Source organism: Aulonocara stuartgranti, assembly GCF_965226115.1.
Source record: "Aulonocara stuartgranti genome assembly, chromosome: 11".
NCBI classification, from domain to species: domain Eukaryota; kingdom Metazoa; phylum Chordata; class Actinopteri; order Cichliformes; family Cichlidae; genus Aulonocara; species Aulonocara stuartgranti.
The window spans coordinates 16,423,754-16,447,026 of record NC_138947.1 but is presented as its reverse complement, the minus strand read 5'-3'; the positions used below and the strand labels follow the sequence as shown (position 1 = coordinate 16,447,026).

Below are 23,273 nucleotides of genomic sequence, written 5' to 3'. Positions count from 1 at the left end.
ACAATTAGTCAAACACAACAGAAAGTAACAGAAAGTTTGGGCAGAGATCTCTAAATGTAAACAAGATTTAATTATTTATAGGAAAAGAAAAGTTCAGATTAAATTGGCATGGTGTGCAATTACTGTGCTTTTTCAGTTTAAGAGACACTTTTCATGGACTTTTCACCAATGCATAAAAAAATCAAATCATTATTGGTGTCAATATAATATAATATAATATAATATAATATAATATAATATAATATAATATAATATAATATAATATAATATAATATAATATAATATTTCTTTTCACTGACCTGAATTCCACAGATTGTGTCAGAATTGTGATGTATGAAGCACCGTATTTTTTAAATCTTTTCAACAACACAGTCAACAGTCCGCTATCCAGAATAATATTTATTGCTTTTGAAGATATTACTCTTTTTCTTCTTTTTGCACTTTCCATTTTTCCTCTTTACAGTAAAACAAAGAAAGATGACAGGTAAAACCACTGCACTGTCATTTCTGGATGTGTACACACATACACACACACACGAGGAAATAGTATTTACAGCTGTTAGTGTTCTTCCTGTGGAGGTGACTGGAGGCCTTTCCTGGAGCAACTCAACAAACATAGAGTTTTACATTAACTTTACAATAGAGCTTTCACAAATAATCGGTATACTGCCACTGTTTGACAAACCATCGGCATAAAGGCTATGAAACTGTACAATATGATTCACTGTTCACTCCACGCTGAGAAACAGGGCTGTAGAAAGGATGTTGGTCATAAGATCTGGGGAGAGGAAAGGTACAGTTTTTTTTGTAAGTATTCCCTCCCACCACTGTTTAGTGTCCTCAAGCAAAACAAATTGCTCTGCTGCTGGCATGGACAAAAAGAATCGATTGAAAAATAATCAAAACAGATTTTGGGGGGAGGATTTAAAGAAGAAAATGCAAAGACCAATATTATTCACATTAGATTAATTACAGTACAGGAACATTGGGTGAATGCTAACTAGAAAAATAAGTCTGCCGGCATGTTTTTGAACCCAAAGGGTTTGTACACTGGGCATCTGGCAAGAACAAAATGACCAAAGGGCACAATTAACTGGGGTTGAGGAAATCAGAGACAAATCCCAACGTGAGCTCAGTCCTCAACATTAAAAAAAAGTCTTCAGAGTGCAGATCTTCTGCCATTAATAATTTCAATTTTGATACACCTAAGCTTATAATTTTCCAACATGTTTAAATACTGAATAAAATCACAACAATACAGCTAAATCTTATCATAGTGAATTATAATTAAATGTCATGTACACCATATTAAAATATATACAGAAATATTCATACAAATTCTAGATTGGTCCAGCTCCTTCCTGCTCTCTTTTTCTTTCCTGTTAGAAAATGTGCACCAAGACAAAGTAAATACGCACAGACCGTCACAGTTAGCACTATTGAACAGATGGATTGTTAACATTTAAATTAACCCACAATAAACAATATATATATTTTAAAAAACAGTGCAAAATGAACTCAGGGCAGTAGCTTCACTCACACACTTGCAGTTCTTTGAAAACGACATTGAGTGAAAGGACCACTAGGTGGCAGTATTTGACCATGTCTTAAAAGCCACAGTAATTATTTATAGTCTAAATCTGTAGAATTACAGGACAAATCTGTAAAATTGGATCGATCTGAGCATCATTTGTTGTTCTGTTAGTTTAGGGATGTTGTTTGTTAATGTTTGTCAAGGCAGGAATTGCTGTGTTGTAATTTCCCACCTCGATGCCTTCTTTCGTAGCTCAGCTGCAGACAGCAAATTGTAGACTAGTGCTGGCAATGCATAAAGCAAATCTACAAACCATTTGGTGCGAGAGATCAAAATAAAAAGGACGAGACAGCCGACACTCTAAAAACTGTACACCCCATATATTCTAAGATGAATGAATCAGTAGTGTAATGGACTGCTGGCAAGCTCAAAACTTGCACAGCAAACAGGAAAACTGCAGTTTTAGAAGTAAAAGAAGTTAACTGCCATTCCTGGAAAAGGGCTGGAAAAGATCTGATGATTTAAAGTGGAAAATTCATCTCAGAGAAACAAAAGGAGAGAAAAAGAGAGTTATCAGACCATAGACTGGCAAGATGGAGGACACATCAGAAAATGTCTTAGCTGTGTATCAGTTTGAGAGTCTCTGTCTCCCTGTGTCTTTCATGCAGAGCCATGGAAGGTGAGAGTGACCTAGGCAGGGATGGGGGAGGAGGAGTAATGGGCACCAGGCTCTTCAGTGGATGTGGGGACACTGGTGGAGGAAGAGAGGAGATGGGAGGCAACACGCTTCCTTTCTTCCCATCTAACACAAGCTGTGATCGGTTCGCATGGCTGGATTCCTTCCGAATGCCAAATTCATGCTCATTTTCATTGTCCGAGCTGCAGTCGCTCAGATCTGTTATCTCCAGGTCTGAGTCTGACTCTGGGTCCTGCTTCACCCCTCCTCTTCTCTCTGTGGGGCTCTGCTGGTCTGTCCCAGTCCCAGCTCCTAAGCTGACCGCTCCCAGGCCCAAGGTCAAGCCGAGACCCGGAGGATTGGGCTCCACCCTTTCTCCCAGTGTCGCCCCGCTGCCAATGTCTGTCCGACCCATCGACAGGCTGCCCTGGTACGGCGGCAGGCAGAGTCTGGCCGGCTGACCACCCGCTGTGCCATTTGTCCCGCCAGTTTGCCCCGCTGCTCCCCTCTCACCCCCACCTGCCTCTCCAGGCGGGAGCAGGGAGGAGAAGGGGTGAGGCAGCTGTGAAAGGCTGCTCTGCAAGGGGTTGGGGTAAAACTGGGAGGGGTAGAGGGAGCCAGGGGGCAGTTTTGGGCAGTTGTTGAGAGAGAAGGCCCCTGGGAGGTAGGGATTGAAGCCCCAGGGGTAGTCAAAGGGTGGGTTGCGAGGGTACGGGCCCAGCAGGGACGGGGGTTTTGAATAGCACGGTGCACCTAGGACAGAGAAAATCCAGAGATGGAGGTTAGCTCTCAGAAGGGGCAAAGGTTTCCTGACATACAACATCCAAGAATGTTCACTAATTATAGTCAGTGGTATTAGCAATTCTAATCAGGAGCCACAGGGGCTAATTCTGGCACGGCTGCTTTCAACACAAAACCTGATGGTTCATTTATGCATGCCGGTACTGTGTAGTACACCCACTTCACACCGCTGCAAACCAGATGTCAACACAAAGATTCTCCACTGCAGTGAAAAACAATTAAGAAGAGTTCCCGTCTTCCAAACGGCTTATCATTTCCTTGTATATTTAAAAGAAAAGAAATATGTGAAGTGACTCTGCTTCTGTTTTGATTGCGCATCATTGCGGTGAAACCAGTCACACTGTTGAAAATTCTCACTGAGAAATAATGTCGACATTTGTCCCCGCAATGCTCTGACATGTCATGATATCATTTCAAATTAAGCAAAAAACACTTATGGTGCAGCAAATTGCGTTGCGTATTTGAATTCAATCACTTGAAAACAGAACGAGGGGGCAAATTTGAGGTGATGCAGGAATGCAATTTTAATGAACAAACAAACGCATTGCCTCTCAACCTAGTCTACTTCCTTCCAAATGACAACCGACTCAAAGATTCTCTCTCTGCTGCACCCTCCACCTCTCTCCCAGCCGTTCTCACTCTCTTTTTCTCTTTCACTCTGTTATTTACTATGCAGGGCTAATTTGACAGTGGTGAAGTCTCTGCGTGCTGGGCCAGGAGTAGCTGGCAGACACATGAATATTGAATCAGTCAGGCAGGCCTCACTTGCTTATGAAAACACAGTAATGGGCGCCCACAGGCCACAAACTGAAGCCTGCACCCTCAATTAGGGCCTTCCTGCCTGGGAAGGGATTAGGACAGCGGGGACACATGGGAGGGAGAGGAGGGTGAGAAGGGAAGAAGGGGGGAATAGGACCTGAGGACAAACAGAATAGGGAGGAGGGAGAGGGTGCCGGTTCTGGGATGAGAATTGCATCTGTGTGTGAGTGAGTCTGTTTACACACTACCTCTCGAGCTCTGCAGATTCGTATACCTTCTTATGCGTGTGCAGAGATTGCAAATGAAATGCATTTGTGCATGCGTGCCATCAGTCAAGCAAACAATGACACTTCCGTGCTGTGTTTGGTTGAACTCACTTTCTGAGATAGAAGGGGACAAATGTGAACAGTTGCGCTGAAAAAGTGGATGATTTCTCCAGCCCTCGACTTGTGTCTCACTACAGCTGACATGCATAATTCACCAGCTAACCTGGGCTTTCTCACCTGGAGCACAGTCTCACTGTAGACTGCTATGGGACAGCCATCTCTCTTATTTCCTTTAACAATAAATGTTCATGCCTCACTGTATCCTCATTTCTCTCTCTGCTCAACTTACATTGCTACCTTCTCCTCCTCTCTTTGTTTGTACACTGCCAATCATACACTTTATATATATATATATAAGTGTATTTTTCTTCATGCAATAGAGGAAGACCGGCATGTATCTGACCAACTTTGTCATTCTCTCTGCTCACCTGAACTTAGGAAAGGAAATGAGTCCAGTCTCAGTTTGTCCCCTTCAGGTCCTGGTGCTGTGGTCCCCCGATCGAAAAGGGAAGTTCCTCTGCTGGTGTCTGGCAAACGAGGAAACAAGGACTGTATGGCCTGAGCGGCAGAAAGAGACACAAGCAAAGAGTAGAAAAGGAGGTTAGAGATGAGTTTGTACCATGAAATAATAATAATAAAAAAAGCTTGCGTACATATTCCTACAAATCTGCCTTTATGATGCTGCTGCACTTTGCTGGGTAAAGTCATATGTTGACAGCAGCACCCTGCAGAGTGTGATGCAAACAGTGACACAGTCGCAGCAAGGACAGGATAAAAAGGGAAGCCATGGGACTTGGGGTAAAAAAAAAACGGGAGGCAGGAGGACGCACGGGCTCAGAGACTCAAAGGGAGGAAAAGTACAGAGTCAAATGGAGACCAATGATTAAGATTGTGGGCACAAAGGATAAATGAAAAGAAGAAAGAGGGATTGTGGGCCAGCTTGTGTAAAGGGACACAGGACGAATAGCAGTGAGATGTGAGAGAATGACATCCATTTAGAAGTAGGGCAGCTGTGTGCGTGTCAGTGAGTGCGTAGATTTTTTTCTGTCTAAAATTTGCAAAGAAGAGGTAAAATAAGTGGAACAGATTAATCTTAGGAATCAAGGGGACACGGGGGGATTTCTTTTCCCCCCTAGCGTGATTGCGGATCAGTAGTATCTGTCACCCTGCAGCCCCAAGTTTGAAAGGTGAGACTGTACTCCCAAGCTGCGAGATCTGCGTTGCTTAACAAACCGCATTAATGACCCGCCATTGATCTGATCTGACGCGACCCCTTTGCTTTCTATTTCTTTCATTTTCAATCGATGACAGATGGATACGCCATAGGAGACAGGGATGAGAGAAAGAGGGGATAACGTCTTCTTTTGTTTTAAGGGCAAGTTAAAACCGTCCCCCCTCCACGGTCTCCTTCAGAGCTCGCGTCTCCTTATCCCCATCTTAAGGACGGCACAGACAATTGATGAATGATTCTCTCTTACTGTACTTTCAAGTTACTTGTACTTTCTAGGACATTAGTCATCTAAAATAAAATTATCTGCACACCAGCACTTATACCCAAGTCAAAAAAATAGCCTTCTTCATCAATTTGTGCAGCCACATCTATAATTTAGTGTAGAATCTGAAACGCAGAAATTGATTTTTTTTCCATTAAAAAGAAAGAAAGAAAAATCTCTAAATATCTTATAAACACAAGTAAAGTCATAACATTATTTTTTTTTAACCAAATTAGGACATTTTTGTTTACGCCTCCATCTTTTTTTGTGTTCTGACACATTTTATCTCTGTAAAAATTTTACAATCTCTTAGGGCAAATAATAATCAAACTGTAGTCTATTATGACCCCCATTAGACAGAGTGAATAAAAGATAGCTACGATGAATACCACCATTCTTTTGCAAAAAAGGGGGAATGCACAGCAGGTGCCTGAGAAATATAACAGCTCGAGTTGAATGGTTTTCAGTTACCTGAATTAAATTTTTGTTGATAAAAATTTAAGGAAGCAGAGTGCGGTGTCCTGCTATATTTCATCCTTTTTCTTTGTTTAAAGTTTGGCTTTTTTAAATTCCCTCTGTTTTAAAATGTTAGTTCTTTTTATTACCTGCTATAGAGACACAATTTGAACATACATAGGTATGATTTCTCACATTATTCACACAATTTTCTATTTATATGCTACTAAATCTACTACTTGCATACAGCATATATCCTTTTACCCATCCACCCCCTCTCACAAACCCTCCATCCTACCCTGTGTACCTCTGGGCTGCAGTCTGGTGTGGTGGAGCCCCCGTTGAAATGGTTCTGGGCAAGGAAGAAGGGCGAGCTGGCCATGTCCAGGATGGGGTAGTTCACCAGCACAACCTTACTGAAGTTAAACTTGTAGGTGAAACGCTTCCCTTTGGTTTTGTGCAAAATACGCTTGTTGTAGTAATACCTGCAAAGGAGCGGGAGAGAATATTGATGGAGGGATGGAGTGAAGTGATAAACGAAAAAGGAAGAGGAAAAGGAAAAGAGGTGGGAAGGATTAATATAATACACATCAAGGTTTTGTGTTTCATCACTATAAGTAAAGTATAAACAACTTCAGTGCTGTGAGGCAAGAGCTGTGCTGATTTCCCAGTGTTTTTATTCATCTCCTCCTTTCTCAAATCAATTCATGTCTGGCTGCCTCTATTCAATACAATATGGTTTTGTAAAGTGAATTTTATATTCAGCAATTATCAACCCCCCCCCCCCCCCCCCCGCCTCAAAACCCCCCAAAATCTAAATTCGTTTGAACCTCTCACACAGAAATACTACACAAGAAGTAAATGTTCCTTTCATTATGCACAGGACTATTTATCAATTGAAGAAATAATGTGAGCATCACGTTACACTATCAGATGAGCTCGAGACTTTTTTGTTTCCAGAAAATTAGAAATTTGTCGGAATGACACCATTTGACATGACACCAAAAGACATCACCGTTTCCAATAGCAAAGCACATTCACAAAGAGGTGGGACAGCAAGAGAGGTCTCCATGGTAACGACCCCCAGTGTCTCCCGCTGGGCATGTCAGGTCGTCATCGTACCAGTTTCCTTTGCCACCCACAGAGGTGTCACAATGTACAATCTGCCAGGATGCCACGTTGATCGGCAGCAAAGGAAAAACATGGAGCCATCTGGCCCAGGTAAAAGCTGAGTGCTCAGGTGGAGGAGCGTAGGGGGTGGGGGCGAAGTGGGATGCGACAAATTAAAAAAACCTGCAGATGTCTTATTGTGAAATACAAGTTTAAATCTGGTTTCCTTGTGGACTTTTTGGACTCCTTTGTGTGAGTGCAGCCACAGTGAGCATGCTAAACACAGAATTCATGAGACAACCTCAGCATTAAATAGTGGTGAGCTCATTATGCAGGCACACTATATCAACAAACACAGCAGCGTGTACATATCTGCATGTATCCACACTGGCTGAGCCCAGTGCAATGATGTGTACATGTTTTGCTTTGCGTGGCAATTGTGCCATGGCCCTTAATTGAGCAATTAAGTAAGGCTAATTAAGAAGGCTAATTGTGGCCCCAGCCAATTTATAACAATTAAACTCTGACGACAGTCCCCATTAACGAGAGGCCGAAGGAAAGCAGAGGGAGGGGGTGGGGTAGGGGAACAAGTTGGGTAGTGGGTATTTGCATAAGAAGATTGTGTGTGACTGGCTGGGGGTGTAAACTGCTGAAGGTATGGAGTGTGGCATTGTTTTAATCACCTTCAGCAAGTTCAGTGTCGAGTAGTTTTGCTGTTCTGAAAAAGTCCAATTTCACACTGGGGCTTAATTTTGAAATCCCTATTGAATTTTTTATTTGGCAGCTCAATGGTGAACTTTCCATTAGGATGTCCAGAGATAAGGAGAAATTGAGGGTATTGACGTTCCCCAGGAAAAATCCCACCTTTATCTTTCCATTTTTGCCAACATGGAAAAGAGAGATGTTAAGTGGGGATTAAATCCAACAAGAGTAAACAATTTATGGAAACCGCAGGGTTGTAGCCTGATTTATCTGATGCAAACAGTGCGGTTGCCTGACATTCAACACATCTCGTATGAACACATACCTCAGAGCCCTGCTCAGTTTGTCATAGTTCATGTGAGGTTTGCATTTCCTTATCCCCCACAGTCGGGCCACCTCGTCTGGGTCCTTGATGACAAACTCCCCGTAGTCTCCCTGCCAGGCTATCACCCCTTGGTACTCTTCCTTCTGCAGGAGCTCTAGGATGAAGTGCCACAGCTGGATCTGTCTGGAGCCGGGGCTCGACTCGGGCTTGTAGGCCCACTCTGGGAAGGCGATCCCTGGGCAAAGGGGAGGAGGAAGAAGCAGGGTGAGGTTCATGCCTGTTTGTCCAGTTGCTCACAGGGAGTGTGTGCATGTGTGTGTGTGTGTCTGGGGGGGGGGAGTTCACTGTCTGAATGACTGATGAGTGATGGAGGTGAGGGATGATGTGTTTAATATCACAGCACGTGCCTTGAGCAATGTTAGTCTGAGCTAATGCCCTCTAGCCTCAACAGATTGGTCAGTGGGATGATGACAGCTCACTGGGAGAGATCTGACTGATGCTGCTCAGGTCTGAATTTTAAAAGCCAACTCTATGACCATCAGAGATGAAGTTAAGTAGCTTTTTGACTCAGGCCAAAGTGAATCTGGCACTAACTAGCCTTGTAAATACATTACACATTGAACCAATTACTACCAGAGTCTGAACTTGTTTGGCAAACATGAATGTGTATGGTTAATCTTTTTAAATAGATGAATATTGGGGATGAATTTCAACATGCAATTTTAATAATGAAGTAGCTGCTTCTTAAGTATTTGCTTGTTTTGGCTGTCTGGGTTCACCCGATTTACACATGTGGCTTAGGACTAGATTTAAAGATAAGTTGAAAGATTTTAAATGTTACAAATAAGAACTTTAAGGAGATTTGATGCAGAAAAGCAAGGATGTAATAGTCTCCTGCCTTCATGTCACTAACTTTGATGAGAGTACCGACCTGGCGTCCAGAGGGCGGGCACCGGGGGGAGCAGCAGATCACTGACGCAGTTACAGTCCATGCCTCCACAAAACCTGGAACAAAACAAAAGAGAGAGAAGGCATTAACTTTTACAAATGAAAAACAGAGAATTTTGCAGAGATGTATTTGCTTAAGCCAGTTTCAACTACCCAGCATGTTTATTGCATTTATTACACCAAGTCAGAGTAGAAGAGAGTACATTTTGTTGAAACTGAAGGTATTGCATAAGGGTCTAAAGGCGCAACATGAGTTCAAAATGATACTTTAAATCGATGTGAAATATAGCAAGGTTATGTTTCATATGTCTTTGGTAGAGATCAGGTGTTTGATGGATGTGGCCACCTGAGGCTGTGTCTGATGCAACGTGGTGGACATCCCTATAGTGCATTTATGAACAGGAGGAATTAAATAGACTTTTGAAAACCAACTTGAAAACTGAGCCACATTATACATTAAAACTTGGGTTTTTAAATATATAATAGGACTTGGTTATTTCTTAGTGAAGTTTTAAAAGTATCAAAAAAATCTCATGTACAAAGTTATGTTCGGGGCTATTAGAGGTTAGGTTTAATTGTCTGCCAGATGAGGAAAGTTTCAAAAGGATTTAAAGGGCTATAGTTTTTGGTAAAATGTCTTTCATATCACCTTAGGTATCCTAGGTAAGTCAGGTAAGTACTACAAATAGTGCCAAATTGCATAAAGATTTGAACATACAAGAGTGTCGTTTTATTAGTTGATTGAGTTAGAGCTATTTTAATTGTCGGATGTACTGTTTAGTAGTCACTGCATAGCTGAGTGTGAACAAGCAAAAGCGAGAAAACACTTCACATCTGTACTTGTAATATTAAATTATACCCCCTATAATTATAGTATATGGTTATATAAAACTACACGTTTTTTTTAAAACACACAAAATTGTTGGAATAAAAGTCAGAAATGATGCAGTGAGTCCAGTGAACACGTCCATGTTTAACATCACAAGAAAATAAACTGTCCAAACTATTTAAAAACCTGATTTTGTTTTTATTTCTGTGCATTTTGAAATCTGAAGATTTACAAAAAAACCCCCAAACTTTTATTTTTTCACCCCATCACATCGCTTCATGCTCTGCATTGAATGTTGAATGATACGTGCACGTGTCAGTGAGGTAGGGTAGGCCTTTTTATAATACAAGAGCTTATGATCATAAGGCCTCCTAAATATATTCATATAGACATCTGCTGATGCGAGAAGATGAGGAGATCTTGGTGTTTCTGTGATGAAGAGGGGAACTCTGAGATGGAATCTAGTTTGGATATCACAGTTTCATCAGGGTTGTTTTACAAAGCTCAGATGGAAGAGATAGCCTGCTGCTACACTGGTATCTTTAATGCTGGCCTCTCTATCTCTCCCTTCACTCTCTGCCTCTATTTAATTATGCTCTGTGAATTTTGGATTTTCCCTCCAGCATTGAAATGAAACGTGAATTATTAAGGTGTGTTTGTATAAATTATTATTGCTAACTCCAGGCATTTCTCACTCTCTCACTCTCTGACTCTTTCTGTCTCACGTTCGCTCTCACCCCGCTTCAAGCCTTTGGATTGTGGCCCCGCTCGCTGTCTCCTCTCTCCCCTCCCCTCCCGCTCTTCATCTTCCTTGTTTTCAGTCTGCTCTCTCTGTCTATGAGTGCAGAGCTGACATTAATTCTATTTATTATAATAATCATTATTATTTTTACTCTTATTGTTCCTTTTCTCTCTTTTTTTTGGTCATTAAACTATCTGGAGACTCTGTCTGCACTCATCCCGTGCGACTCATTTTTAGAAAAGGATCAAATATTTTGATTAGACCGTTTACCAGTAGGATATCAAAATACACCCCGCTGTTCACATGTTTGGAGATTTTTGAAAACATTTAAAACTGTCATCTTTCCATGAAAATGTTGACCTCATCTGACAGGAAGGCCGTTGCGAAGATTGGTCTTTACAAAATGAGATATACGTTGTGTTGGAGGTAGCAATCCATAACTTTCCTCTGCCCCGTGGGCTACAGGTCATCAATACTGCATCATCTCTTTCATTTGCCGTATTCTCATGGTCCACGGCATGTATAAGCTCATCTCCTCTGCGGAAAACATATATGTGAGCTCCTGTCTTTCACAGTCTTTCCAACTTCCTCTCATACCACCTACGCATTACCTCAAATCTATACTCTTCCTTCCCTTTTCATATCCAACAGCATATCTATACAGGTGACTCCTCCTTTCCTCTTTCCCACCTCCTTTCTATTCACACACCTATCCACTGTCTTCTCCCCCGCCCTCCCTTCCACTCCACCCTTCTCCCTCTCTTCTGCTCTGTGTGTTTTGCTTCGGCGCAGTAATTTTCCGTTTGATTTCGGAGGTAATGCATTTTTTACAAATCAAAGAGGAAGCCAGGCTACCCCCCCCCCCCTTCTCCTCCTCCTCCTCCTCCTCCCCTCACTCTCTCCCTTTCTCTCTCTCTCCCTCCCTCCCACCTCTTCTTCTTTCCCTCCCTGCCCAGTCTCCCGTTCTCGCCCCCCCCTCGGCCCCCCAGGCCAGAGAGGAGATAAAGGAGCCCCCATCATTTCCTTGTTAGTTTTGATTTGGGCAGCACAGGGCTTTCAAGTTCCCCCCATCACCCCCAGAAACATTATAACTAGCAGCCCAGGGAATACTGCTCCTCATACGCACACACTCGAACACACACGTGCATGCACAGACTGTCAGATACAGACACTCACAGATTGTAAGGGATTGTGCATGCACAGTAAACACAGTCTCAAGCAGATATGGCACAAATACGCAGGCATTCAGGTAGCCGTCGCACACACACTGTACGACGCAGCACACAAAGTAAGACATGGAGCCCATAGATATTGACTGAATCAATATCGGCACACTAACACAGATCTCACCGAGCTGAAAAAGAGAATGCACTTTGTTTACTAAAGATTCTGGTTTACTGATAGAGAGATGTGGGCAGAAAAAACACTGCTTTATTTGGACAAAGAGACACAGAGTCCAAACAAAGGACCCCTCTCCCACAAAAGGTCACCTGTGAAACCCAGCGTGGATGATGGATCACACGGCTACCGGTGACAATAGTAAGCACACTCAATAGATTCACTAAGTTACTTCACACAATCACATCTTCACAAAAACACCTCAGCTGTGTTCCTACACATAATCTGAAGTGTAGGCCTGCACTAGATCTAGCAAATGGATCATTACTGCTGGAAAATCTCTGGTGTGTTGATGATTCAGAGGCTTTTCTATAGTTTAACGCTTGAAAGAGTGCACTTTGTTTTTTGTGACTTTAGGACACAACAACATTGCAGGGATACACAAACTTCCTGTGTCATGGCTGAAAGGTTAAAGGTTTCTGCTGTTGTCACTGCTCAACATGTAAACCTCAGAAATCCCTCCACATTTGCTCTCTGTACTTACTTTTAGCCATTTTCAAAGCCTTAGAGAGTGAAAATTATGGACAAAGTCCCTCAAAATTCATACAATATAAGAAATTAAGCTGTCTGCTAGCAAACCCACAGTGCAAGGTACTATACTGTTATACTGCTCACTGCAGATTTAATAATGATTGGAGAGGAGATAAAATGCATTTTTCACTCAGTTTATTTCTCTTCTTCTTGAATTTCACACAGTGCAAATAAAGTTCAGTCGCTTCCTATAAATAACCTTTCAGTCATGTAATGCCAAACCTGTTTTGATCATTGGAAAACTGCTTTGGAAAAAAAGGACAATAGGACAAGCACATGGGTCTTCTAAAGACAAACTCCTACATCAACGAGAGCAATCGTTTCCATCTATTGTAACTGACGAGGGACAAAGTCCAAAGAAAGAAAGATGAAAATTACTACAGTGTTGCAATGACCAAATTGGTATGTTTGCATCATGTTCAGGTAAACGTGTGCGTGAACCATCCTTCTTTCAGCAGTAAACTGAAACTTGTATTTTCTCAACTGATGAACTTCCTGTGACCTCTCGACTTTCTTGCCCAAGTGGGGACTAAGAGTAAGAAAAGGACTGAAAAAGCATATCCAAGAGTCAGGATTGGACCAGTCCCACTGAGTTTTAAGAGGTCAGTCTCGCCACAAAGGTCACAGATTTGTATTTGTAACTTTTGCATGTATCTCCCAAACATCAACTCTGTAACAATGTTGCTAAAGTAAAGGCAGAACTGGCATACTTGTGACGCCAAGGTTAGTAGGACACTGACGGGAGTGAAAAGAAACCAGTGTGAGGGATATACTGTAGTACAAACTACGTTTTGAAATTCTGCAGAGTGACTGGGGTAGAGCGAGGAAGGAGGGCAGCCTGACATTCAGGCAACATTATGTCTCCAGTGCTGTCTAAAGAAGGAAAGAGTGATGGGTCACGATATAAAAAGATAGAAAAATGTGAGAGGCATGAAAAGTCTGGCCTCTCCCGCTTTCTTTTTCCACTAGATGAAAAGGACTCTGTACATCTGTCTCATCTTCCTTTTTTTGGTTGCCCCTGAAAAAGGCCCGACTGAAAACTCTCTCTCTCTCTTCCTTTCACTCTGCTTGCCTCTCTCCTGCTATCTCTGTCTTTCTCTCTCTGTTCCTCTCCCTGGTTAGCTCTGACACACTGGTCAGCCTCAGGGTGGAAGAACAGAGGGACTCTGCTATGGGTTTGTTAGAGGAGATGGAAAGAAGGAGAGAGGAGAAATGAGGAGAGAGACAGAAGAGAGAAGAAGGAGGAGGAGAGGAGGAAAGGGGGTTGGTCAGGAAGAGGGAAAAGAACCTATCTATCCAAATGTTGAAGAGAAAAGTCAACACAGAATTAAATTCTATCCATACACTGGCCTATAAACCTTCTTATTTAGCTTAAGTTCCATCTTAATTACCAAAAAAACATTCTTTATATGATTTTTAAAAATAATATTTAGTTACATCTTAAAATATCAAGCTACAAATTTTGTTTTGAAGCCCAAATATGCATCTCATCTACATCTTGTTTGAGCATCCAATTAAAAAGGTTCTTTGGATTTTGTATGTGACAAACAAAAGTTCTACGTGCTTTTTCAAACTAAGACAAACAATGACTGAAACCTTGCCATCAACAAAATTAACTTCCCCTTTACATAACGAAAAAAAGAGTCAACCTCAGCATCCCAAAGACTCTCAAAACTTCACAAGTTAAAAATTTGGTCTCAATTACTAGGTTTTTCAGACAATTTGACCTGTTCGCAGGATATTACACACTCGATGAATCATAAAACATTAAAACCATCACTGGTTGTTTTTTTAAAATTATTGATATTTATTTTTTTTGTTCTGCATTTCATGTACATTAAGGTTTTCACTTTTACCATTTAAGCTTTGAATCTGTGAAAATCCATAAAAAATGAAAAAAGATTACATTTTAATCACTGAAACTGCGCAGATAATCACAGCAATACTGATCATGTTGCAACTTATAGCCGCTAGATTTCCCCACAATCCCTCCTTTGTACCTTACACACCCATCACACTGCAATGTGAAAGAGTGAGAAATCAGTGCAGTCACTATAATAGGAGCAGGCAGCGGTGCAGTAGCATCAGTGTATTTAACCAAGACATATCGTTACAGGAGTACTGGCTGAATCTAGTTGTTCTCCCACAGAGCACCCATTACTCCACACTGCAGGGGCAAAGCTAATACTGAGTCCTTCACACTGAGACAGGCTATCATCTGACAGGACTGCCCGGCCAGAATATCATCCAGTGAAATGTACTTTGAAAGATACAGTAGAGCAGCGGTACAAGATGTGACAACAGAGGCAGGGAGTAATAGGGCAGAGAAATATTAAAGTCCATATCTGAAAACTTAAGAAACATAATTTCACACTGAACTGTTTGGTTCACGGCTTAAGGAATAAGGCTGGGTTTAGAATTTGCATCAAGTTCCTAAATCTATGAATACATAGCTTAAAGTCAACGCTGAGCACAGATACCCCTGCTGAAAATATGAGTGCTTTAAAATGAGTAAGAGCTTTATGTGTTCTTTCATGAGTTGAGCTTTGGAGATTTTACTACATTATAACACTACTTTAAGTCACAGAGTAACACCAGGAGTGTGTGAGAGGGATTGACTGTAATAAATGAAGTGTTAGCAGAAAAAATATGTTAAAAGGTCGAATATCATGGCTCGTTTCTTGGGCTAATTGTAATGGGGTATGATGTGCATATTTGGCTTTTATGACAAACACAACACCTTGCGGTTTTAAAAAGAAGAAGAAGAAAAGGCCAGCTCAATTCACGGAGAGAAGTTTAGACTCCAGCTCGGGTCATAAATAGAGTAGGGGAGACCGGGGATAGTTGTAACATTTTTGACATTTCTGTCTGTAAATTGGAGCTCGTTTAAGGTAGTGGATTCAAAATGTAATGCAAAGTATTTACATGTCTCGGCTATTAAATAGTGCAGCTATTTTCTCTGCAGCACAATTGCCCATTGCATGGTATGGCCTCAAACACAAAGAGTGAAATGTTACAATTAACCCCATAGTCTGGGTTAGTTGTAACATATCCTGGGGTGAAATGTAACACAATGAAATAAGGGTACTGACAAAATATTAACATGTAATCTTTGTTTATTCAACACATGAATGCACTTAGAGCCATTTATGTAGCTACGTGTGTGTGTGACAGAATGCAGAAATCTAACTTTTGAACATATTCCAACCCCCCAAAAAAGACAAATTATGGAATTTTCTGCAACTGAATATTTCATTAATTTTGGTTGGTCTTCCTTGAGTTTGGCCTCATTGGCTCAGTGGGCATTATAACCTACAACTCTTGCACCAATTTTGAACATAACAATGAAGCTGAAAAATTGTAGTTGTGCACCAGCACCGCAATTCCATTACTTTTTATCATGGCTTACCTTGGTGTGGTTTGCAAAGTGCTTCAGAAAGATGAGGAAATCTGTTTCTTGCACCCATCCTGATTTATTTCCACTACCAATACTTCCTACTGGTCCATCTCTGACACAGTGGTCTGCATAATGTATGTGTGGGGAACACAAACAGTGGAGGAATTGTGTTGCCAATGGCATTAACCGCATATACAAAAGCGACCAGTGAACCTCTCTCTGCTGATGCCATTGCCCCAACTTGTTTAATATAAGTTAAAGTAATAGTGTGGTAAGTTGTAACATCTGCATTATTGTTACAACTGACCCAGACTCCTATAGCCATGAACTAGCTAACATTACAGCCAACGGCTAAAACATTAGCACTAAAGACCTACACAGAATATATCCCCATAGACATACAAATAACATAATTTAAGTTTGATGAGTTTAACTGCAAAGCAGATAATGCTATTAAACATTGAAATAAAGTAGAAAAACTTACTTTTTGGCATACAAATTACTTTTTTTCATGTTAAATTGTCTGTGTTTGACAAAATGTGCTGATTTTTCACATGTGATAGCAGAACTGAGTTGGGCATGCACAGGATGAGTCACATCATTTGAAACTTAGCCCTGATTGGAGAAATTGGAAGTGTTACAACTGACCCACGTTACAACTATCCCCGGTCTCCCCTGCTTTGATAAATAAGGAAACCTGATTTTTTTTTCTCCAGACTTTCACGATCCGTGGTGAACTCCAACAAGTTTAAGAAGAGGTGAGTGAAAATGAGGATGTTGAGCGCGTGAAAACGGCATTAGTATGATATAGAACGCTGGCCTTAAGAAAATAAGGAAAAGAAGGGGAAAAAGGATGAAGAAAAAAGTATCAATCGATAGGGTTAAATTATTCATCGTCATTAATTATCGATCGCTCTCCGCTGCCGGCTCGTCCGCCTCGCGCCAGAGTTGAAAGGAGGGAAAGCGCGCTTTATTAAAACCGGCTCGAGCCTCATTGTTTCATGTCCCGCGGCAAAGAAAAAGCTCGAGTTTGGCTCTGCCCGCGCCAGTAGAAAAATACACACGCGCGCGCGCGCGCACACACAGACACCGCTCCATCTCCCTCCTCTGCTTTCTCTCTCCCTCTCTCTCCTGACGCGCGGGAGGAGCTTTTGGGAGCCTCGCGCGGTGTTCACGGGGCGGCTGTGTCTCGCGTGGATCGATGAGGGATCAATGGCTCGCGCTGACTAATAGCCAGAGAGCGCCTTTGATCTCGCGGCTGAGAGATCAAAACCTGCGCGAGAGGGAAGAGAAATAGGAAAAGAAACTGCGCCGGCGAGCTGACCTTCACACACACATGCGCACGCACGCACACACACACACCGATGCACGCAAAACCCACGTAGCGTCACTCGCGCGCGCAGCTTTTCGGAATTTGATATCCTATCCAGGATATCCTACCAGCGAACAAACTGAGAGATGCATTGCAAATCAAACTGCGGGCGAATATGCATCGGACACATTTGGAATAATAACCAATCTGTCTATAGGCTATTACTGAGAACCTTCACGCTCACTACACTACAAACACGTCCAACAAACGCACACACCACCCTGTTTCCCACTCAGAGTTGTTGCTCTTGACTATTTTTTCCTCAGACAAGGTGATGCAGTGAGACCAACAGATCCTTCTGTGGTTTCCAGCGATCGCACGAGTGTCCTATAGGCTTAAGTCCAGAGAAGAAACTGTCTGATCTCGCTCAGTGTTTATGTGTGATGGAGAGCGGAAGGCTTTAATTGAGTTGAGTATGTTCAGGACATGAACGCAGGTTGCTCAGATCTTCAGTTAATTTCCCAAAGAAAACCGTGTTGGGACTGAAGCAATACTAAGGCAGATCAGAAGCTGTGTGATCATTATAACTTACACAGTGTTTGAATGTGACTGCACTGTTTTCTGTGTGTTTGGGGTCATAGAGACCCTTTAGCAGCTCATAATGGTGTTTAATCACCTTCATGCTTAATGACACTTCCCCTCTAAATTAGTGATAACTGCTTTGGAACCAGTATGATTGAGAATTTAGATTTGAGGTAGAGACTCCAGCTCAAAGCCTGGTTATATGTTACTCTAAAATCCATCCAGCCATCCATCTCCTTCCCCTTATCTAATTCAGGGTTGCTGAAAGGGGGCTGGAGCCCATCCCAGCTGTCATAGGGCAAGAGACAAGGAACACCCGGGATGGGTTGCAGGGCTAACACGTAGAGAAAGACAACCATTCATGCTCACATTCACACCTACGGCCCCTTTGGAATCAGAAGTTCACCTAAACCAGTCCATGTTGTTGGACTTTTGGAGGAAGTCGGAGTACTTGGATAGAACCCACACATTCATGGGGAGAACATGCACACATCACACAAAAAGCCTCAGACTGGATTTGAACCCTTCCTGCTCCGAGGTACCGTGCCCTCTCTAAAACCCTACACAGGTAAATGTGGATTTCATTTATTTTCCCTTTTAGTTGCTGTTTTGTGCCAAACAGAAGGAGCATATATGCATAATCCACATAATAAACAAATCTTAAGACTTTTTTTCTGTAATAGAAATCCTTTAAATATTGGCTGAATTTTTTTCCAAGTGTTTGTGTGAAACACTTGGAGAAAAGTTCAGCAGTTTTGAGAAGAGTCAAAAGACAAAAAAACAAAACAACCCTGCTTCATTCTTTCATAAATTGCTCCTGTTAGTAATCATGAACCACAAATTAATTCCTTGCCAAATAGAATCTTATGTTCCACACTTTTAACTTGGGGAAGTCCACTTTTTTCTTCCTCTGTATCTCTCCTCCTCCTCATCACGCTCTCCTACTCTATCTCTCTCTTTATCCCCCCCATTCACTCTCCCTCCCCTCTCTGGTCAGTGAGTTACTCTCTCTATCGCTCTCACTTCCCGAATTAACCACTCAAGAAGTCACCACCGACTCAATCAATAGCTCATACATAAACCCTGCTATAATCGCTCCCCCTGCCTGTCTGTCTGCCCCCCACCCCCCTCATTCCCCTCTCCTCCTTCACCACATTCACCATCATCCCCTCACAATCCCTTTCCTCCCCTTCCTTCATCTTTTTGTGTCTTCTTCCTGTCCTTGTCTGTGGATTTTAGATGCTCTCTTCTCATAATTATCAAACCTGTCATAAACATTAAGAGCAGCAATTCTGATATTTCTATTTAAAAATAACTCCTCACACCTTTCCTGCCTTTGCACCCTCATCAGGCAATTTGACATTGTGATAAAAAAAAGAAGTCTTGTCATAGAAGTAATGTATCATATGGGCACTTGAGAAACATATTTCCAACCACAAGAGTATAAACCAGTTTTAAAAAGGTTATCACACGTTTTATTGCACTTGATGTCATTTGTTATGTACAACACCATGTCAGATTTTGTGCGTTTATGGATTCTAAAATGACGCAGTTTTGGTTCTATTTGGTTCGGCTACTTAATAAAATCTTAGTAAAATAATGCACCCAAATTGTATACCACCAGCACTGATTGAATAGTGTTCCTGGTCTTTAAACAGTTCAACAACTTTTAGTAAGACAGCAGTGACAAGCACCCAGCGTTGGACTTCAGAATAATGTCCTTGTTTGTTAATGAACTAAAAAGTCTGAAATTTTAATTACGTGAACAAGTGATGCACAAAATGAAGCGCAAATAGCCTTCATAACTCTGAGGACTTCCAGAGGCCTCAGCTAACACAAAGTTGCTCAAAACTTGGACCAGTAAACATGTCTCAAATCACTCCCTTGAAACCCAAATGCACAAAGAACCAGCTGAAAGCTAATACAGCCCAATATTACTATGTGCCTTGTACTGAATACATAATATGAAAGGTGACCTGATGCTTCTTTGGGAGTGTTTTTTTTTTTTTTTTACTTCTATGTTCTCACAGGCTTCTATATTCCTTGTGGGACTTCATATTTGTGTAGCATCCCTCTAAAATTTATTACAGGAGCAGAGTAATTCTTTTAAGTGCAAGGGCACTATCGGCCTATGTTAGCGTGTCCAGCCTGAATGGGTCTAGTATTGCGTTATAGCAAAGACAAGGAGACATCAATATTGCATTATCTCATGTTTAACTGTGAGACACAGATAGTTGTTTTGGGGGCCTTAAAGATATTGTATTACCAAAGGAGATGCAGACGCACACACAACTACATGAGGAGGAAAAAAAGTGAGAGGGAGAGAGAGAGAATAACACACAGAGAATTTTAAAATTATAAGGCCTCTACACACCCTCTGCTCATACCCCTTCTATCTCTCTTTCTCTATCTTCCCTCGCTTCTTTTCTGCCTCTCTCTCCAAAGTCTTTGATTCGTCCGTACGGTTTGATCTGCAAGAGAGCGAGTTTTGTAAACACATTTTTCACGATCATATAGCCACGGGCAAGGGGAGCGTGAGGCGCGGAGGAAGAAGAAGGAGAGGGAGAGACTCAGAGAGAGAGTGAGAGAGGGAATGTGTGTGTGTGTGTGTGTGTGTGTATGTGTGTGTGTGTGAGTGAGAGAGAGAGAGAGAGAGAGAGAGAGAGAGAGAGAGAGAGAGAGAGAGAGATGGTGTGTGTGTGTCTGTGTGAGGGAGGGACGTTTAATGAGCGTGCAAGATGGAAAGATAGACTGACAGAAAATGCAAGGATGAAGCCTCAAATATGACTTACTGCACAGAGCAACAAAGACACACAGACACTCACATGCATACACATGCACACATGTGGAACCACACAACACACACACACAGACACCAGGGAGCCCAGGCTGATGGTTTTGGCACAAGTAAAGCATCACAGGGGTTGATGAAATGTGAAGCAACAAGGAGAAGAAGCAAGTTATTCAGTTTTCCTTATCATGCAGAGGGGGGTGACACTCCAACACTGCATTTCCCGATATGACACTTCCTGACTGGTGAACCCACGGAGTTATTGGAGAAACACACACACACGGGGAGGGGAGGGAAAGGGGGGAGAGAAAGTGATGCATCTCGTTTGGGATGATGAACACAGTAAACAGAGAGAAACGGCGTCTGAAAAACAGATTATGGGGAGAGCCAATAAAAGGTTGCGCACAGATGGTAAACACACTGTGGTGTAAAGCTGAACTAATAAAAGTGCGAGGCTCTGGTTCCCTACATTTTTTTTCACTTGGTTGGAACGATTTCGTTTTTCATCTGGCAGCTGCTAATCCGGTTTGGTTCGATTGGCCCCGGTAATGGCGCTAACCCGTCGTCTCCATACCGACTCCTCTCCGCGGGACGCGACAGAGAGGCGACGCCGGCTCGGAATGAGCATCAGAGAAGACACCGGTTATGGCACAAAAAAGGGAAAAGAGAACGGGTGCCATAGTTCACACAAAGTTTGAAGTAATTTAGACTTTGAGTTTCCAACTGCCCGAAATATTCGCCTTAAAGGGAGAAAGGCAAATGAACGATTGCTCAATTACTGAAGGCTAATTTCAACAAAGTTTGGCTGCTATTAAACGCACGTAGAGGCTCTTACACTTTTTTTCATTGAAGTTTGCATTTCGGACTAATGCATTAATTACATACGCAGGCCCCAAACGCTCAAAAATAGAAGCCCGATGCTAAAATAAGAATACCATTGCAATAGAGGCTCGGCGCACTGGATTGTTATAACCTTGTGATGAATTGGCTCCTTCGACTTTTGGCTAGGGTTAGATGCAGGCCATCACATTTAAAGTGCTTTTCCACTTCGAGGTTTGTTTGTTTTCCTAAAAGACGGGGAAACAGTCCTCAACAATTCTGCACAAATCCCTCGCGTCAGTCGTTAAAAAAATCATTTTCTTTTCATTTTTCCTTTCCTTGCATTCTTTCTTTTCTGTTTTTTTTTTAACTTAGCCTACTGCTTTTTTAGAAAGAAGAATCGCTGCAAGCAGTTAAGTCGGTTGTCAGAATCTGCGCGCTCGCGTGTGTGTGTGTGCATATAGTGCAGTGCGGTGTAGTGTAGCGTTTCCTCTTCCTCTCTCTTTCTTCTCTCAGTCTTTTCTGTCCGGGGAATTGTTCTCAACGTCCACAAACACATTGCAAATACCCGGCGGCCAAGCGGCATCGATTTCTAATTAGACGCCAGGATAATCGTTGGAGAGAGATGAAAAAAAGAAGAGAGTGATGGCGAGACCGAGTAAATAAATATATAAACGAATTAGAGCCCAGATTAATTGAATGAATATGAGCATTAAAAAGAAACAAAGGTGATCTTGGCGGATGAAACCTTGCGTGGATTGAACGGGAAATAAGGATTACATACACAGAGGAGAACAGGCTGAAACATATTCGAGGGGGAGAGGATGGGTGGGGCTTTCTTTTGAAAATTAGGGCACACTTTTGCCCAAAAAGTAGTTTGTAATTACTGATCCACGCAGCAACATTTCAGGCACATTCGCACGGCTGATCGATTCATTCAAAATGTTCTGTTCCCGCATGTGAGATGTCATTGCGGAGAGCTCGGCGGGTCTCACACGAAATCTTGGATGGAGCCTGCGAGGAATTAATGGGAAATACTTTAATAATAATGCACAAAAAAAACGTAAATGATTAAATGATCATATTGAAGTCATATTTATTCACATTCGCTGGTGTGCACATACATGATATCTGTGCTAGAAACTGTGACAGCAATCAACCTTGAACTAAAGCCACAGCTGGATTATCCAACTTCTCTCCTCTCCAGTCAAATTTCCACCGCCCCCCCTCTTTCCCCCCTTGCCCCCCACCTCCCTCTTTCTGTCTCCTGACAGAGTGTGACAGGGGGTTAGCCGGGGAGCTCAGGTAGCTCGTTTACTTTAATTAACGTTTCATCATCCTCGGAGCGGGACCGCGCACCGTATATACTCTTTCATGCTGCTCCGTCTCTCATCCCTGTTCTCCTTCCATTCATCACCGGCCCTCCCTCCTGCTCTCTCCTCCCCACCGTAGGCCTCACCTCTCATCTTTTCTTCAACAACTCGCCAAATCGCCCCCTGCTCTCTGTCTCGTGTCCACTCGAGCATATACAGGATAATAATTCAAACACTTTCCTTCCTTCCCTCCTCCTCCTTCTCCTTTTCCAACTTTGTTCTTCCCACCCCCTTTTTTCTCGCTCTCCTATCTCCTTTTCTCTCTCTCTCTCTCTTTTACAATAATGATGCCATTAACTGCATAACTCCAGGCGGTTTTGATCAACTGATGCAGAGGAGGAGAAGTAGCTCATTGTGCGCTGGCCATCA

The 23,273-nt window shown here is 42.2% G+C and overlaps 1 protein-coding gene across 2 annotated transcripts in view; it reads right to left on the bottom strand.

Annotated features, from left to right (window-relative positions):
- Positions 1–1,963: 1,963 nt before the first annotated feature.
- erfl1 (Ets2 repressor factor like 1) overlaps positions 1,964–23,273 on the bottom strand; it is a 47,846-nt gene continuing 26,536 nt past the window's right edge. Inside the window, exons 3-7 of one of the 2 annotated variants that reach the window (XM_082551639.1) lie at positions 9,114–9,187; positions 8,183–8,417; positions 6,344–6,530; positions 4,525–4,654; positions 1,964–2,963 (exon numbers count right to left, since the gene is read on the bottom strand). In XM_082551639.1, coding sequence (XP_082407765.1) covers positions 2,152–2,963; positions 4,525–4,654; positions 6,344–6,530; positions 8,183–8,417; positions 9,114–9,174 — 1,425 coding nt within the window. In that variant the 5' untranslated portion in view covers positions 9,175–9,187 and the 3' untranslated portion in view covers positions 1,964–2,151. The remainder of the gene's footprint in view (positions 2,964–4,524; positions 4,655–6,343; positions 6,531–8,182; positions 8,418–9,113; positions 9,188–23,273) is intronic. The other variant, XM_082551640.1, reaches the window with a different exon arrangement.